Source organism: Balaenoptera acutorostrata, chromosome 16, assembly GCF_949987535.1.
Source record: "Balaenoptera acutorostrata chromosome 16, mBalAcu1.1, whole genome shotgun sequence".
In the NCBI taxonomy this organism is placed as follows: Eukaryota; Metazoa; Chordata; class Mammalia; order Artiodactyla; family Balaenopteridae; genus Balaenoptera; species Balaenoptera acutorostrata.
In genome coordinates this window covers 17,052,224-17,070,690 of record NC_080079.1, presented here as the reverse complement: position 1 = coordinate 17,070,690, position 18,467 = coordinate 17,052,224, and the positions used below count along the sequence as shown (strand labels likewise).

Here is an 18,467-nt window from a genome sequence, read left to right as displayed (position 1 = left end):
ATGCTTCAAAGGGCCCAGAATCAATGTTTGTCAATAGCAGTTTTGCATCCTTTAATTTATTTTTCATGAATATAAAGCGTGATGTTATTAGGAGCCCATCCATGCCTTAATTCTGTGTGAGGTTTGGTGAATCCGAGCTCTATTAACATTCTGTTCAAATCAGCGATGTCCGAGGCCTGTGGCAGGCGTCTCACGCTATTAGGGCTCTCACCCAGTGGCTGGGATGCTAGTGGACCATCGGGCTTTCTGCGCTGAACCCTCAGCAGCCGCCCCCTCACCCCCAACCCCAGCAGCCAGGGGCACTTTGCTGCTTTCTCTCCAGAAAAGAAACCACCCCCATGACTCAGCCCAGCCCCAAAGTTACCATTTGTTTAATCAAGATAGTTGGTTTGCAAAACATTAAACATTAAACAGTATTTGATGCCTAGTTAATAATTTGCATCCTCTTCATTTGCTCCTGAATCCTTGGAGACTGACACTTTCCCCCCTAAAGGCATAGACAACAAAAGGAATTGTTTTTAGAGCAAAACAAGAGTTCTTAAACTACAAAGATGTTTGCCAGAATGTCTGATCTCCATGTTCTGCTGTTAATGTTTCTGGCGGGAAAGACAGCCTTCGGGGTAAGTGTTCTTTTCAAATATCTGTAGTTGAGAGAATCTGAGGTTATTAGGAGGACCAAACCAGCTGGGCCAGGAGTGCTGAGAAACTCTAGTTGTGAAAGGCTGGTGTTGCCAGGTGGAATATGTCCTGATTTCAAGGTCTCATGCAGGCCTGTCATGTTGGTTGCTGTTAAGGGGCCAGTTCCATGAAGCCATGCGATTGACTTGAGCCCCCTTGGAGCAGAGTCTCCATGAACACCTTCCAACTAAGGAGATCAGAGCAAGAAAATCTGCCAAGGCAGTGTGCTGTGATCTGGCATGGATCTCAGAGATCCCTCTGGGAAGCTGCTGAAAGCTACAAACTCTCTCTCTGTACATGCCAACACACATACCACGTTCTCCAGCTATTTCAGGTGACACTAGGTTAAGAATCCCTGTGCTTTGGCTCTAGAGGAGAATCCCGCTGGAAACACGTCTACTTAGATGGATTAGATTTGGAGAGAAGCTTTGTGGGCAGCACTTTTTCTCCCATCACCCTGTAACCATGGCTGTAGTGAATGGGGCAGAGAGGAGCAGGGGCCCCAGGGAGGTCGTGGTGAGAATGGAAGGAAAGGGACATCAGGGGTTCTCACATGGGGGACTCAAGACATTCGGGAGCAGGGGAGTTGTGGAGGTGTCGGCTCCTGCTGTGCGCCGTTGTGGTCCAAGAGTGTTAGCTGGGTCTCTGTGGACATGTGAGAGAGGGCCTTCACCAGACGTCGCACCTCTTGGATGGGTTGGAGGCATGAGTGTGGGCTTGGGAGCCAGGGTTGGAATCTCAGCTTTGCCGCCTTCTAGCTGCGGAACAAGTAACAAGTAACATCATCTCTGTGAGCCTCAGCTTCCTCTACTGCAAACCTAGTGATAATCTCCCCAGATTTGGGGAGGGTCGAGACCGATTAAATGGGGCAATGCATGTGGCTTTCAATAAATGTGAGCTCTTTTCCCTTGAGATTTCCAAAGTGAATACGAGTTCTCTATAAAAATCAGAGAATGCGCCCCTTTGTTGGAGTGGAGGGGGTTTGAATAGAGAACAAGAAAGGGGTGAGAACTGAAATAACAGTCATAACCTATTTATCTCATTAAATACCTTTGCATCTTATTTCCCATTTCACTCCATAGAGATTTTCCTGCAGGAAGCAGATTAAATTCCAGGTTTTCTGATTAGCATGCTTTAAAAACAAGAGCTTCTCCTCCCCTTTCGGTAAACTGTACTCAGACATCTACCTTAGTTCCATATTAAGCTGCCAATGACTCACCTCTGGAAGAGTTTTCTTTTCCAGTGATGACCTGCGTGTGTGTGTGTGTGTGTGTGTGTGTGTGTGTGTGTGTGTGTGTGTGGTGTGGCTACAATGACCGGTTGTTATCACACCCCCTACATCACTGATTGTTGTTGGATGTCTGGGGCCAAGATCCTGCAGAAATACCGCAAGTCTAGAGAAAAGCGATGGAAACTAACAGAGGTTCACAAGGGGCCCGGAGAAAGGACCAGTCAGAAAGAATTAGATCCTAAAGTTTGCAGGCAAGGAAAAGAGTGGATGCAGTCTGTCTGAAATTCACCAAAAGATAATGCTCCCCCCAAATCCCTTTTTTGCAAGCCCCAGTGAATTTTTAGGGTTAGGGATGAAAATATAAGTCAATAATGGATAAAAGACAAAATACGAGAGATAGCCTTTGGGCAATGAGATTAGTCAATTCCAAAAAGGGGATTCAGGGCTTTGGAATGTTTTCTTACTCCAGATGTGTGCCAGACAGGTGGTTGGGAGGGCAGCTTGTGTTCCATAGGCCAGTACACAGACATCCAGGGGAAAGTGGCCAACTCACTCAGATGTCTAGAGAGTTTGAGGCATCAGCAGGAAGGAAGGGGCCACATAGCCCAATGGATAGGGTGGCCTCTTCTGCCCCATGTAGCTAAAAATAATAACCAACTGCTACCATTTAATGAAAAATCCTGTGTGCCAGGCTCTGTGCTTTTGATGCATTGGTCTTTGGGTCCTCCAGAAGGACCCTAAGAAATAGGTACTGTTATTGATCTCAGTTTACAGATCAGGACCTGGGTAACGTGTCCTCAAGTCACAAAGCTGGGAGGTGGCAGAGCTGAGTCCTAGACTATGGCTGGTGTCCATCTGTCTGGATAAGGTCTCTTGCCTGGGGCCCTGGCTGAGGATGAGCTTTCTTTGGTCCATATAGCTTCAGGGCATGGTCCTTCCTGTAGGGTTGGGAGGCTCTTAGACCAGGGGCCTCTTTGCTTGTTGGAGCGTAACAGACTCATGTGCCTCTGAAATTTTAAAGCAAAAGGTCTCTGATTGCTACCCATTGGAAAGATGGCTGGAGACCCTCCCACGAGTTCATGCAACAAAAATCATGAAGACTTCTCTGTAGGCTCGTCTTTAACTTAGGTTTTTATTCAGATATCCACGATCCAAAAAAGATGCAGTCAAATATAGTTGCCATGGATTCCAGGGAATCCTTCTTAGTGCCTTCCTGGTCTGGTCTAGATTTGTTTTTCCTTACCTGTCAGTTTTGAACACCTGTCCCCAACACAGTCTTGTATTGTTATTCCCGTTTTATGAAGGAGAAACAAGCCCAAAGATGTTGAACTAACTTCCCAGCCAGGACAGAGACCCAGCTCTGTCCAATTCCTCGCCCATCACAGGAGGCCTGCTCAACTGTATGTGCCTCGTCCCCAGGGCTTAGACATCTCTTCTTGCTGTGGTTCTTAGGGTGATTTGCCGTGCCACTGGCCTCAGCCATAATGTAATTTGACCTCTTCTAGGGTCATAAGCCAGAGGATAAGCTTGTCGGGCCTGCCCTGCTTATCTCAGCCCGTCTGCAACAGCAGGCCTTACAATTAAAATGCATGTTTGCCCCCGTTTCTAAGCTTTTTAAACCCTAGAGTTTAGAGTTTAGAGTCCAAGAACTCTAGAACTCCAGAATTCTCCTAGATAGAGAGTCACAAAAATGTCTGCATAGACCAGAGGTTGCAAATTGGCAGCTTGGGGTACATTCTACTCACAGCCCGAGTTTTATTTGGTGGGTAGAAGTTCAACCTGAAGAGTATTTTCATTTCCTTTCAATTGCTTGGTGACATCTGAGAATCAGAACATTTCACATAACAATACAGATCCCCAGCTTTTCTTGAAAATCAGGCATTCTAGTAACACAGGCTCCCATTCTTGCACGGCACCAAGGGGAGAAGGAACTACTGCTTCTGATATTAGAAGCTGAAGCCTCCCAGATCCCACAGGTCCCAGCACTCTCTGTTTTTGACACCCTCTCTGCTTGATAGGTGTATATTATCTACCTCGTTCTACCTCGGAAAGAGAGAGGCAAAAAGAGAAAGAAATGGAGAGAGAGCCTGCTTGTCTGGTTATTGTTTAGAAACACTGTGGATGCTGAGGTATTAGAGCCAATTTTAGATGGTCAGGTAACAGGGCTCAGTGTCTGATTAATTCAAGCATCCAAATCTACCCGGCCCCCAGGACCAAACAAGGCCTTGGCTGGGATAATACGAACCACCTTTTTCAAAGCGTCGATGCTCCGGAATGTCAGAGTCTCTTTCAGGCCTAGGAGACATCACTTCCTCTTGCTGTAACCCATTCAGAGTCTTATGGAAAAGAGAGGGACTGAGTTGCACTGCATGTTCTTATAGATTTAAAAAAAACCTGATCCTAAGCACAAGTCCAACTCATTAGCTTTGGCAGTGTACACTGGTATTTAGGGAAATCAGGTCGCAGGAAATCACATGTGTATGTAGGCACAGATATATTTATATTTTCAATTCATTAGAGTTTCCTAAATGCAAAAGCAATTCTGCTGTCACAGAGAAACAGCATGGCAGAATATTCGGCAGCCGGGATTTTAAATAAAACATGCTTTTTCTTCATAATTAATATAACAAGGTTTCCTGGCTTAGGACTTGGCAAAGATCCCAGGAAAAATGAGGGGAGGGGGTTCGTGTGACGTGCTTGTGACCTGATGAGCAAATTCAAGGAAGGGTTTGTGCTGAGTGAGCTCCCCTCAATCACTTAATAATTTGAAAAAAAAAAATTCAAACTCATTGACAGCAGTGGCTAATTATCATAATCATAATCATAGCAGCAAGTATTTATTAAGTTTATCAAGTCTTTACCATATGTCAGGTATTGTGTGCTTTATGTTTATTATCTCATGTAAAGCTTCCCAACAGCCCTATGAGTTAAGGACCACTGTTATCCTCATTTTACAGATAAGAAACTAAGCTTTACAGAAATTAAGTAATCTGTGCAAATGGCCCCCCTGTGAGGTTACAGAGCTGGGATTCAAACCCAGGTCTGCCTGATGCCAGTTCCATGCTCATAACCACTTTATTAGAGGTTGCCATGCCAGGCACTACCCCGAAACGACTGGGACTTTCAATGTGGAATGGAAGGTGTCCAGAGGGACAGTGGCCTCAGACTCCAGTTTCAGGCAGGAGGAAAAGCCACTTCCATCTGGAGGCTCCTTCAACAATCCCCAAAGCTTTTCTTTCCAACACCAGAATGATCAAGTCTTGCTAGATGGCTAACCCATTAGCTCAGTGCTTTCAAAACTTTAGTCATGAATGAATCCATCTTTAGAAATTTTGCCAAAGCCCAGACTAGTTTCTTAATACTTTTGTTGAATAGACTCACTTTTTGTCTACCTAGATAGATATATTTTAAAAGGAAACCATCACTACTATAAATGGGAAAATCAAAGAAAATGAAACAATGCCACTGAGTTCTAACTGGCTGCAGCTGTCACGCTAAAACGCAGGGCTGACGCCTGCTTTCTCCTTGTTAGGAGGGAAGACTAGCAAGAGGTAGAGGCGAGGGACTTACCAGCACCACCCCAGTCTGTCTTTGTGATGGGATTGGAAGAGATGACAGTAAAACTGAGAAGGGAATGACTCTCTCACGCTGTGTTTTGATGTGATGTCTCTCCCTGGCCAGGCACCACCCAGATCAGCTTGGGTACCAGCAGCGGTTCATGTCCCACAACAGAGAAAGCACAGAAGTAAAGACAGCTTCAGGGGTGGAGTTGGTTCCCATCAATGGGAAGTTACTTTCCTGAGAACCCCTGGGCTTTTCCTGAGAACCGACTGGCCAAGGAGGTGAATATGGGGGCTTGTGCCCATGTGGTGGGCCTCAGACTCCACCCCCACCGGCTCTTCTGTTTTTTATTTTTTTGTACACCTGCCTTTTCAAAGGGTTCCGAAGTGCATGGTCACATCCAGAAATGAGCGTTTGTTTTTATCCAGTCTCCTTATCCTGGATAGTCTCACCACCAATCCTTCAGCCCCCTCCCCACAAGTCCTGGGATGAGCCATTCGTACCAATATTTCTCGCTAAGTGCTTACCTGAGTAACCCACTGCAAATGCTGTGCTCTCCCTGAGCAGACAAATCCCCCTGAATCAACCATCAGGGTGGGTAATGGAATTCTTTCTTTTTTCACTGGGGAAACGAGGCACAAAGTGATTCAACAATTTGCACGGGAGCAAAGATAGACTCACCCATCTCCTTGGCCAGGAGCCTCAGGCCTAAGAGAGGTAAAATCGAAGTGTGGCCGAGGGCAGAGTGAGCTGGGGGCTGATTGAAAATGCATGTTCTGGGCCCACTCCAGGCCCATGGAAGCACAACCCTGCAAGTGGGGCCCAGGGATCTGAATTCTTGTCAAAAGCTCCCCAGACAAAAATGGAAATTCCCAGGGTCTACAAACGGGACTCTCCTCTCTGCCCTGCCCCAGCCCTGCTCGCCGTGTGAAGCTGCAGTCCAGCCTCCAGTTAACTGGACAGAGGTCTGTACAGGTGGCTTTGAGCCAGGCATAGGTGATCAGCCTCACGGTGAGGCGACCCGGCCTTGAATTCCTCCCTGGCCCAACCCACTCGCGTCCTTACAGGGGCCACGTCACCCTGTTGGACCTGATCTTCCTCCTTTGCACATAAAGGGTCTAGGCCAGCTCCTCTCCACAGTGCCTCCTGGCTCATCGCTGTGGTCCTGTGAACGGCTGCATGCAGGCCCTCAGGAAGGAAACCACCCGCAGGGACCACTGGCTGGTGCCTTCTCCTCTGGCCTCTGGATCTCCCCGTTAGAGCCGTCCCTCCTCGCCCTGAGCTTCAGATTAAAGCAAAGCCTCAGGGAAGCTGCCGATCCTGGGACAGCGTTGCACAGCTTGTGTGCTAAAGCAAGGATGAGATTCCTCGTGACTGCGAAGGAGACTGAGTGGCACCGCTTCATACCTGCTAGGATGCCTAGAACCTTTTAAAAATGGAAAATAACAAGTATTGGTGAGGATGTGGAAAAAGCAGAACCCTCATTTATTGCTGGTGGGAATGTAAAATGGTGTAGCCACTGTGGAAAACAGTATGGTGGTTTCTTAAAAAGTTAAACACAGTATTACCATATGACCCAGCAATTCTACTTCTGGTACTGGCCCCAAAGAATGGAAACCAGGGAATCAAACAGATATCTGTACATCAATGTTCATAGCAGTCTTATGCATATAGCCCAAAGATAGAAACAACCCAAGTATCCACCAACAGATGAATGGATAGACAAATTGTGATATATAATGGAATATTATTTAGCCATGAAAAGGAACACGTTTTTGAGATATGCTACACCATGGACAAACCTTGAAAACATTATTCATAGTGAAATAAAGCCAGTCACAGAAGGACACATAATGTGTGACTCCACTTACATGAGGTACCTAGAACAGGCAAATTCATAGAGACAAAGTGGAATAGAGCTTACTACGGGCTTGGAAGAAGAAGGAAGGGAGTCATTGTCTAATAGGTACAGAGTTTATGTTGGGGATGATGAAATAGTTTTGGCTATAGACAGTGGTAATGGTTACATAACATTGTGAATGTAATTAATGCCACTGAATGGTATACTTAAAAATGGTTAAAATGAAAAATATCATGTAGTATATATTTTACAATTTAAAAAAAATGACTTAGGCTTTGCACAGTTGTTCATCTCATGACATAGCTTTTTGCAGGAGGGGCCAGAGTGGGAGGATGTTGTGAGGCAGCAGTTGGGATGGTGCCTGGGATCCTGGCAACCCCTGTCCTCTGTTACCTCCGCCTCTCACCCTAACCTTGAGCTCTGTGTCCAGCAGTGGGGACTGGCCCTGCTGAGCTATGTACTCCTGTCCCTGGCTTGCCTTCCAGCCCAGCAGCCTCACCCTCATCTGGCCACAGTGCAGAGTTCTCTCCTCCCCAGCTACCTTTAGGAGCAATGCAAATCCTTTCCTGGTGTGCAGTGACATCTGGTCTACCACCCGGTCATGGTAGAATAACTGCAGAGAAAGAGATGGCTGGAATTTGAGTCCCAATCTCTTACTTACCAGGTGAAAGATTTTTCTGCTATTGGTTCATTCTAAGTCAAGCTTCTAGTCCCAAAGGTCAGGTCTAGCCCCCCTTCTCCCCTCTACTGCTTCCTAGTCCTCTGAGAATATTTCCTATCAGTTAATTCCTGGAACCCATCAAGGCAGACTTTTAGCCTCTGCCTTTTTGTTTTGTTTCCAAGAAGGTCTAGAATTGTGAAAGGTAGAGGAAGAACTTGAGTTGAAATAATTACTAGATTAAAGATAGGACAGAAGAGATTAGACCTCAACTCCCTCCACCCTCTAGGAGATTACACTGTAGTAAATCAATAAGACTCTGAAGCAGGATCCTTCTCTCTGCCCCTCCCTGCCTTCCCCACCAACCATCCTGAGCCTAGAACCAGATCATGAGACATGCTCCCTGGTGACTGGGCTGGGGGGTGGGATATTAACATTGCTAATAATTTGCTTCTAACTGGGGAAGGCCAAAGTCCTGAGCCACGGGTCCATTCTGAAAGTCCGATTGTAGATGGACCAGCAATTGGATCTAGAGAGATCTCTCTGAATCTACTGCAAAGCAGCTACCTTTCCACTTGCAAGAAGCAGCTATTCCCAGCCCTCTAAGAGGAGCTGAGGCAGTTGTGACCACTCATCCCTGGTGAGACTGGGAATAAATGTGGTGGAAGAAGCAGGCAGTGGCTTGTGTGCCTTTTGATCTGGGTGAAGATGTTTGCTGAGATGTGTTTGTCACAGTGGGCTGGCTGAGGCTGCAGATGACTTTTGTCCCTTCCCCCGATGTCCATGGGACCTAGTGGCTCTCTCTGTGTCTGCCAGGCCTGGGCAACTCTGAACAAGATTTTCACAAAGGTTTCCCAGAATAAGGACCCAATCTCTTCACCGGGCTCAATGCCCTGCTCCTCTTAGGGTTAAGTAGCTTTCCCACTTCCTTCTCCATCTTTTCAACACCATGTTTGCAGGCTGTGGGTCCCTCATCCCTCACAGCAATGGCTCTTTTCTGGCCTGGCTCTATCAATTACTAGCTGAGTAATTTTGGGCAACAATCTCTGCAAACGTGTTTTCTCACCTCTAAAATGGGCATAATTATAGTACTTCAATTATCAAGGATTCTGTGCAATAAAAGAGACAAAATGCACATAAATCATTTAGCACAGTCCTTGGCAGCTGTCAGGTCTTAATAAATGTGAGCTGAGATCATAGCTGTCCCCTCCTGCTCCTCTTCCTACTTCTTTTGCATCGATGACCTTCCTCTTTAGATTTGCAAGTCCCAGGCATAGGAGTTCTTATTTCCTTGTCTCTTTTGAAAAATGGAATGGAATAATGGGATGAAAGGAGGCGAATATTGTGTCTATCCATTCCCCTCAGCCCCCCGCCATCATCCAGGTTAGTTTCAGGATCCAGGTATACGGCATAAATCACTGGCTATTGTCCTAACCTTTCCAGTTTTGTCCCCCAATATCCAGCCTGGTGTTTGGGCTGCCAGTGTCCACATTTCACCACAGCCTCTTTCTGAGGGCGGATCCATTGATCCACAAAATGAGTGGGTCTGCTTCGGACCCCTGGGACACCCTGACATGCAGCCCAGGCTGCACAGCTGGGCGGCAGCTGCTTCAGACCCCCTGAGAGCCCGTGGGATCTGAAGGTGCCCCCAGGCCAGGAAGGTCCTGCTTTCTTTTTGTTTGCTTTCCGTCTGAGCCCCAGCTCCAGCTCCAGCTCCAACTCCTGGGAAGGGCACGTCTGCCACCTGCTGGCTGTGGGCAGCGCAGCACCTGACTCTCCCTCAAGCTCCAGTTTCCAGCTAAGATTTGGGGCTCTCGCCCTGGCTCAGGTTCTGAAGGGCTGGATGAAGAGAGGTAGAGAGTGACGGGCCCTGACTTCCACACAAGCTTTATGGAGGGAGGATGAGGCAGGCAAAGGACCGGGACCAAGGCTGCATTGACTGGCTGTGACGAGGGTGAGACTGAAGGAGGGGTAACGTTTGTCCTCAGGGACCCCTCATGCCTCTTCTCTGTCACCTGCCTGCCACTCATGCCCAGAGATGTCAATGTCAGCTGCTCCCTGTTCAAGCACCCCAGGCCCAGAAATACCCTGAGACCTGAACCTGCCCTTCCTCTGCCAACCCCGCCCACCACTACCAATCCCCCACCAAACAAAATCCCCACCCCTTGTCTACTTCCTGCAGAAACAGGGCAGGGCAATAGTAATGCATTTAAATAGGCACTGTCCAGACAACAAATGGCTTCTCTCCCTTTCTTTGCATGACTTTCTCACCCCCAACTTTTTATTTTGTAATTTGTCAGACCTCCAGAAAAGTGGAAAGAATAATTCACTGAATATCATTCACCCAGATAGATGCAACACAGAACCTTTGTCGTAGTTGCTTTCTGCCATGATCTCTTATGCATTGGGGAAAAACCCAAACGAACTTTTTGGACAACCCGATATATACATGTTTTGTTTGTTTGTTTGTTTGGTTGGTTGGTTGGTTTGCTGAATCATTTGCACCTAAATTGCAGACATCTCCCTCCCTACTTCAGCATCCTCTAAGAATAAGGACATTTTCCTACAAAACCACACTACCATTATCACTCTCAAGAAATCCAACACTAACGAAATAATACTAACATAAGTCTATATTCAGATTTCCCAATTGTCCCAATTATATCCTTTAGGGCTTTTTTTAAATCTAGGATCCAATCAAGGACCCACACTGCATTTAGTTGTCAGGTCTCTCTAGCCTCATTTAATAAAGAACAGTCTTCCCATCTTTTTTGCCTTTTATGACACTGACAATCTTGCCGAGTCGAGGCTAGTTATTTTGTAGAAAGCCCACAATTTGAGCCTGTCATGTTCCTCGTGAGTAGATTTAGGATAAGCATTTTTGTCCAGAATGCTACAAGTTGATGTTGTGCCCTATTGTGCGTACATCACGTCGGGATGCATTCTTTCTTTTTACCATTTTACCCAAAAATGACTGAGGAGGCTACAGTAAAACAGAAAATTAAAACTTCTGCTGAGGGTAGAGGAAGCAAATATACCAAACTGCCTAGACCAGGTACAAGGAAGATGCATCACCCTGACGGAAGCTTCCTGGTCACCGAGACCCACCCAAGGGGAACCCTGTCAGGAGATAGAACTCTTGTTTTCCAAGTCAGAGGTCAGCAAGCTTGGTCTGTAAAGTACCCAATAGGAAATATTTGGGACTATACTCTCTGTGTCAACAAACACCCTGCAGTTGCAGCACAAAGGCAGACATAGGCAATGTGTAAGCAGGTGGGCGTGGCCATGTTCCAATCAAACTTTATTGGCAAAAACACAACTGCTGGGTTCGGCTCAAGGACCTTTGTTTGCTGACATCTGATGTAAGTGAAAGAAAATATTCCAGCTATTAGATAAGTAAAACTTTCTTTTTCTGGAAAGTACTGCATTGTAAAAAAACAAAAAACAAAAAAACACTACCACCACCACCAAAAAGCACTATTCCTATTGTTATTTATTTTTTCAGCAAAACTTTTTGAGGCATGCCATGTGCCAAGCACCATGCTCAATATTGGGTAAATACATCAGTGATGAAACAGACAAGAGCCTAGACTTTCTTGTGAGAGCAGAGTTTGATGTGAGAGACAGATAACGTGCAAATAAACATACAAAACTACAAGCTGTAATGGGGACCATGGAGGAAATGAATGGCTGCAGAGACAAAACATGGGCATGTCATACTGATAGGGGAGTCGGGGAAGATGATATTTAAGCTGAGACCTAGTGATGGTCATTGGAGGGGTGGGGTGGAGAGCTTTCTAGGCAGAGGGAACAGCAATTGCAAACGCCCTGAGGTGGAAAGAGCTTGGCTAGTGCCATTTTGAACCTAGGTGTGGCTGGAGATTAGTAAAGAGTAGCAGGAGAGAGGGGTATGGGAGGAGGTTTACAGGTCAGAGTTGGTGTTTGTATTTTATTCCAAGAACAATGGGAAGTAGTTGGAGAGTTTAAGCATCTGTCCATCTCCAACCTTAAGGAACTGTCACCTGAGACAATCACTAGACTTGGGCATGAATCCGAATCCGAATCCTATCACAGCCGTGTGACCTCTGAGCCTCAATTTTCTCATCTGTAAACAGGCTAATAAAGCCTCTTCATAGGGTTGTTAGAAGAGTTAAATGCAGCGATGTGTAGTCAGGCGGAGGAGATGCACAATACATGCTGATCGCTGTAACTGACAAGACGGTCAGTACCTGGGCGGCCAGGTTCCAGCATGGGAACAGGTAAGTGCAAGCACTACTCTTCCACACTGGGGAGAAAGAGGGATGTTTTGGATGCTCAGCCAGCACAGGGAGAGTGAGTGGGGCACGTCGTCAAATGGGCCCCAGCCCCTCTCTCTCCAATCCACGACACCACCCCTCCAGCCATCAGAGAGTACCCCGTGCTCCTGTGCCCTAGCTATGACTCCGAGAAGGCTCCTTTCAGCTCGCAGGAGCTCAGGAAAGCACCCAGCCTGCTCAGAGGACTCAACCTTGCTCTGCTCTGTGTCATTTTGTTTTTCAGTTCTCCCTCCTGTCTTTACTCACCAACCTGGACCCAGGTGAGTGTGCGGACCCCCCTGGGGCTGCCAACCCCACAGGCTGGTTCTGGGATGGAGAAAAGGGGGCCTGTACATGTGAGTGTGGATGTGACCTCAGGGTTCCAATGGTTCAGAAGTGGCACGGACCGCTTTGAGGATCTTCCCAGAGAAATACATTCCTGGGTATTTGTGTGTCCACACACACACACACACACACACACACACACACACACACAGTGCTTTACACAATTTTGAGTTGCCTGTGGACATCCCTGATGTCCAGTCTCATGACCCCAAGGGAAAAATTGCTGAAGCCGTTAAACCCCTTCCTTTTATACAGAAGGAAACTGAGGCCCAGAGAGGGGAAGCATCCTGCCTGAGGTCACACAGCCCATCAGTGTCTGAAATGAGACCAAAAGGCCAAGGCAAAGTGAGGGTGTCTTGAACAATGACTCCAGGAAGGCCAGCCCTGTGCTACCCCACTCTCTCCACCCCCTTCGGTGGGGAGCCAGCCCCTCTGTGCTGAGAGGGTAGTGCCGTGCAGGCAGCCCCCGGCTGGCCCACCGCTGCTGATGGCCTCTCACCAGCAGCCCCACTGGGTTGCTCCTCCACCCGGTGTGTCTCCTCGATGTTCTTTCACACAGGCTCTTCTCTCACAGGCACACCTGCCACCTCTCACCTGCTCCCTGTGCCCTTTCCTCTGCCTGGTGCCCTGAGCCGGGCCTGGGCTGAGCAGAGCCGCTGCTTCCTGCCACATCATCCATCTCTCGGTCTCTGTCTCTGGGTCTGAATCTCCCTTTGCTACTTTGAGGCTCAAGGGAGAAAACTCCACTGATTATTTCACTGGGGCAGAGGACACATCCCCCACTGGTAGCGACCTGTGTTGATCACCCACAGAGGACAAGAGCCAGGCACATGGAGATTACAGTCACATCTAAACATTGGATCAAGGGTCTCTTCGGAGCAAAGAAGGCAATAACTGGGTCAAATTCAGCTTGACAGTCAGTATTCTCTGGCAGCAAAGCCCTGGATGGGCAGACAGATTTGTGCCGGCTCAAGGCAAGCGATGCTTGGACCTTGTCCTGCCCTGCATGCTCAGGGAATGTTTGTGGGATTGGATAGAAATGTACATGAGCGTGGTGCGGGGACTGGGAAAGGATCTGTGTCTTTCCCCAAAGCAAAGGAGAGTGTTGAATTCAACAACATATAATTCAATTGCTTGGAAGAATCATACTTCAGGGGGCTCCCCCAGCTGGCCAGACCAGCAGCCGTACATGGAATCCAGGGAGGGTCCAAGGCCAAGAGATGGGAAGAGCTGCCCCCTCCCCAGCCTTCAGCGCGAACTTCTTCTTCAGTGGGGCCAAAAATAAAAATGGCACCAATGAAGGGGCTGCTTTGGTCCGGGTGCCCACGAGACAGAGCTTCGGAACTGTGGGCTTGCACAGAGGAAGAAACAGGACATCTAACACCCAAGGGACCTCACTCTCTTCAAGTGTTTGAAAAGCAGCCCCACCCCTAGTCCAAGAGGTGGTCTTTGTGGGAGTTAAAAGGAGTATTTACCTCAAGAAACTTTACAGCCACCTGCCAGAAAGTTGCAAAAGACATCTACAATGACTATGAGTTTATGACACCCTGGATTGTGCAGTGAACAACACGAACAAATGTATGCAGTGGCCCTACTGAACAGACATCACAGAAAAGGGAGTGGATACATTCTTTGTGTCCATGAGGCCTTCAGCTTTCATCAAATAGATTGGAAACTATAGGGTCAGATTTGATCTGCAAACAGGAAGAACTTCCTCACCAACATAGTTGTCAAAAAATCTGAATGGGCTTTTGGGCTCTTGGGTGGTAGTGAGTTCTCCCTCACTGGTGGTATTCGAGCACAGGCTGAAAAGCCACTTAGTAAGGAGTGGAAAGTGTGGGATTTAACATACTGAGATTCTGGGCTTTATAAGAACTCTGCCAAGGGCTTCTGATAGTTTGGTTAAGTAGATGAAGGGACCCTGGAACAGGCCACCTGCATGCTCCCAAGTCCACCTCGAGGTGTTCTGCCAGCCTCTGGCTGTGGAACAGGGTGAGATGTAGTGGCTGGGTCTTTCTGCAAAGAACAGGTTAGGTTCTAAAAACACCCCTGTTCGTGTCTGATTTAATTTCACCAGAGGGTTGTACTTTGATGGAATTTGTCAGATTCCCCGCCGGCTTTGACAACAGTGTGGCCAGGGAAACGCTGTGCACATGTCCACCGGCAAGCTGCTACTGTAGTTGGTCTTGCTGGAGACAGTACATTGTGAGGGCCTGGCTGGAGCAGATGGGCCTGGGCCACAGTCCCCAACGGGTGGCAGAGGAGGTGACCATCAAACAACACAGACTCTGCCCATCTCCCCAAAGCAGGTGACATGACAGCCCACAGGCCTGCAGAAATGCCTCTTCAAAGCCAGCTAGACTCTGCCCAGCAACACAGGCTGAGCCTATCCATCAGCTGTCCTGACGCCTGCCAGCGAGGGTCTCTGCTGGGCTTGCCCTGTCAGCCAGATTGCAAGCGTCAGATGCAGGCTGACAGGGTTGGGGTTTGGGGGAGGCCCTCGGAGGAACCGTCTGTGCCACAGTGATGGATGGTGCCAACAGGGACGGCATTCCAGGGATTTCTATTCTGTTCCACACATCTGGCAAGCTCTTTAACCCAAGCAGCTGCAAAACCCCATCCCAGGAACTCTTGAGTTTTTCCGAGAGACCCCATGTATGGACCACGATAATCCCGGTTGAGGGACCTGGAGGATGTGACAAAAGAAATTTCCCAATGGTGTTACTTCCTGGAAGCCAAAACCCATGGAGTTTCCGGAAACACAAACCCACAAGAGGCTCCGGGGCTCATAAAATAGCAAACAAGACTTGGACTTAGGTAGACCTGGGTTCTGATACCATCTCCTTCTGCCTTAGTTTTTCCTTTTCTGTAAAATGGGTATAATAATACCTATGCTATAGAGGTTTTTTTAAGTTAAATAAGACTGTGTGTGACCACGTTTATTTTGTATAGTCACCAATACATAGAAAATACTCAGTACATAATAACCTATTATTTGGAATATTTGAGTTAACTCAGGATACTCTTTACCATTCTTCCTGATAAATTCTAAAAACAGACTCTTATAATTAGACAAATCCACAAGGGTTTCTTTTTATACCTGATATGAAATGCTTCTGACAGCTTCCCCGTTCTTCCCGCAAAGCTTTCTGCTTCTCTATAGCCTAGAGAAAATCTCAAATAATCTGTATTGGAACCTGGAATACTTCTTTAAAAATCTAAAAACAGAAACATAGATCAATGGAACAAGATAGAAAGCCCAGAGATAAACCCACACACCTATGGTCAACTAATCTATGACAAAGGAGGCAAAGATATACAATGGAGAAAAGACAGTCTCTTCAATAAGTGGTGCTGGGAAAACTGGGCAGCTACATGTAAAAGAATGAAATTAGAACACTCCCTGACACCATACACAAAAATAAACTCAAAATGGATTAGAGACCTAAATGTAAGACCGGACACTATAAAACTCTTAGAGGAAAACATAGGAAGAACACTCTTTGACATAAATCACAGCAAGATCTTTTTTGATCCACTTCCTAGAGTAATGGAAATAAAAACAAAAATAAACAAATGGGACCTAATGAAACTTCAAAGCTTTTGCACAGCAAAGGAAACCATAAACAAGACGAAAAGACAACCCTCAGAATGGGAGAAAATATTTGCAAATGAATCAACGGACAAAGGATTAGTCTCCAAAATATATAAACAGCTCATTCAGCTCAATATTAAAGAAACAAACAACCCAATCCAAAAATGGGCAGAAGACCTAAATACACATTTCTCCAAAGAAGACATACAGATGGCCACGAAGCACATGAAAAGATGCTCAACATCACTAATTATTAGAGAAATGCAAATCAAAACTACAATGAGGTATCACCTCACACCAGTCAGAATGGCCATCATCAAAAAATCTACAAACAGTAAATGCTGGAGAGGGTGTGGAGAAAAGGGAACACTCTTGCACTGTTGGTGGGAATGTAAATTGATACAGCCACTATGGAGAACGGTATGGAGGTTCCTTAAAAAACTAAAAATAGAATTACCATATGATCCAGCAATCCCACTACTGGGCATATACCCAGAGAAAACCATAATTCAAAAAGACACATGCACCCCAATGTTCATTGCAGCACTATTTACAATAGCCAGGTCATGGAAGCAACCTAAATGCCCATCGACAGACGAATGGATAAAGAAGAGGTGGTACATATATACAATGGAATATTACTCAGCCATAAAAAGGAATGAAATTGAGTCCTTTGTTGAGACTTGGATGGATCTAGAGACTGTCATACAGAGTGAAGTAAGTCAGAAAGAGGAAAACAAATATCGTATATTAATGCATGTATGTGGAACCTAGAAAAATGGTACAGATGAACCGGGTTGCAGGGCAGAAGTTGAGACACAGATGTAGAGAACAAATGTATGGCCACCAAGGGGGGAAAACTGCGGTGGGGTGGGGATGGTGGTGTGCTGAATTGGGCGATTGGGATTGACATGTATACAGTGATATGTATAAAATTGATGACTGATTAAAAAAAAAAAAAACTACCAATGGAACCAAATTTCATGTCAGGCTGCATGCATTCCCTGTCTCCCCAGGAATGTCCTTGGACAAATTTCTATCCTCCTATTGAGCTCATCAGGTATTTTCTTCACCAAATATCTATGACCCAAATCTCAAATAGTTTTTTTTCCTGAATTCCCTGTTTACTCTGCACCAGGCAGACACCATCTTCACTGGCAGAGCTATGTGCCCACTGTGTGCCAGCCAATCAGAAGGAAGGGAGGCTTGGCCAGAGAGGGAAAGCTTGATCTGTCCAACACATATATTAACAGCATATAGGGCTCTGTGCTGGGCACTGCAGGGTAGAAAGAGGAATGGACATGGCCCTTTCTCTTAAGAAACCAACTGTCTAGTTGAAGGAAAGAAATCAGATAGACCAAGTTAAATACAAAACTCAAGAGGCGTGCCCTCTGAGATCCAGCCGTGAAACCTAAAATTCTGCAACCACCTGGGCCACTGAGGAATTCTAGTATCTAAAATTCGTATCCCACCAGCAACTCAATATTAAGCCATGTGTGTTCATTTGGTATTACTACATGATATGGTTGACTCTTGAACAATTCAAGGGTTGGGGGTCCTGACCTCCCCATGTAGTAAAAAATCCATTTTGACTCCCCCCAAGCTTAACTACCAAGAGTCTACTCTTGGCTGGAAGCCTTACTGATAACATAAACAGTCGATTAACACAATTTTGTATGTTATATGTATTATATACTGTATTCTTACAAGTAAGCCAGAGGAAAAAAAATGTTAGCAAGAAAACCATAAGGAAGAGAAAATACATTTACAGTGCATGTACGTATGTATCTACTGAAAAAAAAAATCCACATATAAGTGGACCTATGTGTGCAGTTCAAACTGTGTTGGTTGGCAATTTGGACTGGGTTCAGCTGGGCAGTTCCTCTAGCCTAGACAGGGTCAGCTGATCTTGACTGGGCTTCCTCATGTGTCTGTAGTCAGCTAGGAGATTAGCTGGACTTTCTTACATGTTTGAGACCTTGGCTGGGGCCTAGGACTGCCTCACATGTTCCATTATCCTACTTAGAAGAGCCCAAACTTGTTCACACGGCAGTCACAGGGGTCCCTGAGAGAGAGAAAGAGAAGCTTGGAGCTGGCACACAATGCTTCCACTAGAACCTATTGGCAAAGCAAGTCCCAAGGCCAGCCAGACCCAAGGGATGGAGAAACTGACTCCATCTTTTTCTTTTTTTTGAACTTTATTTTATTTACTTTTTTATACAGCAGGTTCTTATTAGTTATCT

At 46.4% G+C, this 18,467-nt stretch overlaps 1 protein-coding gene across 1 annotated transcript in view; it reads left to right on the top strand.

The window, feature by feature from the left end:
• Positions 1-463: 463 nt before the first annotated feature.
• Positions 464-18,467, top strand: part of HABP2 (hyaluronan binding protein 2) — a 36,640-nt gene continuing 18,636 nt past the window's right edge. The window contains exons 1-2 of the mRNA XM_007173113.2: positions 464-620; positions 12,529-12,565. Of these exons, the coding sequence (XP_007173175.1) occupies positions 552-620; positions 12,529-12,565 (106 nt within the window). The 5' untranslated portion in view covers positions 464-551. The remainder of the gene's footprint in view (positions 621-12,528; positions 12,566-18,467) is intronic.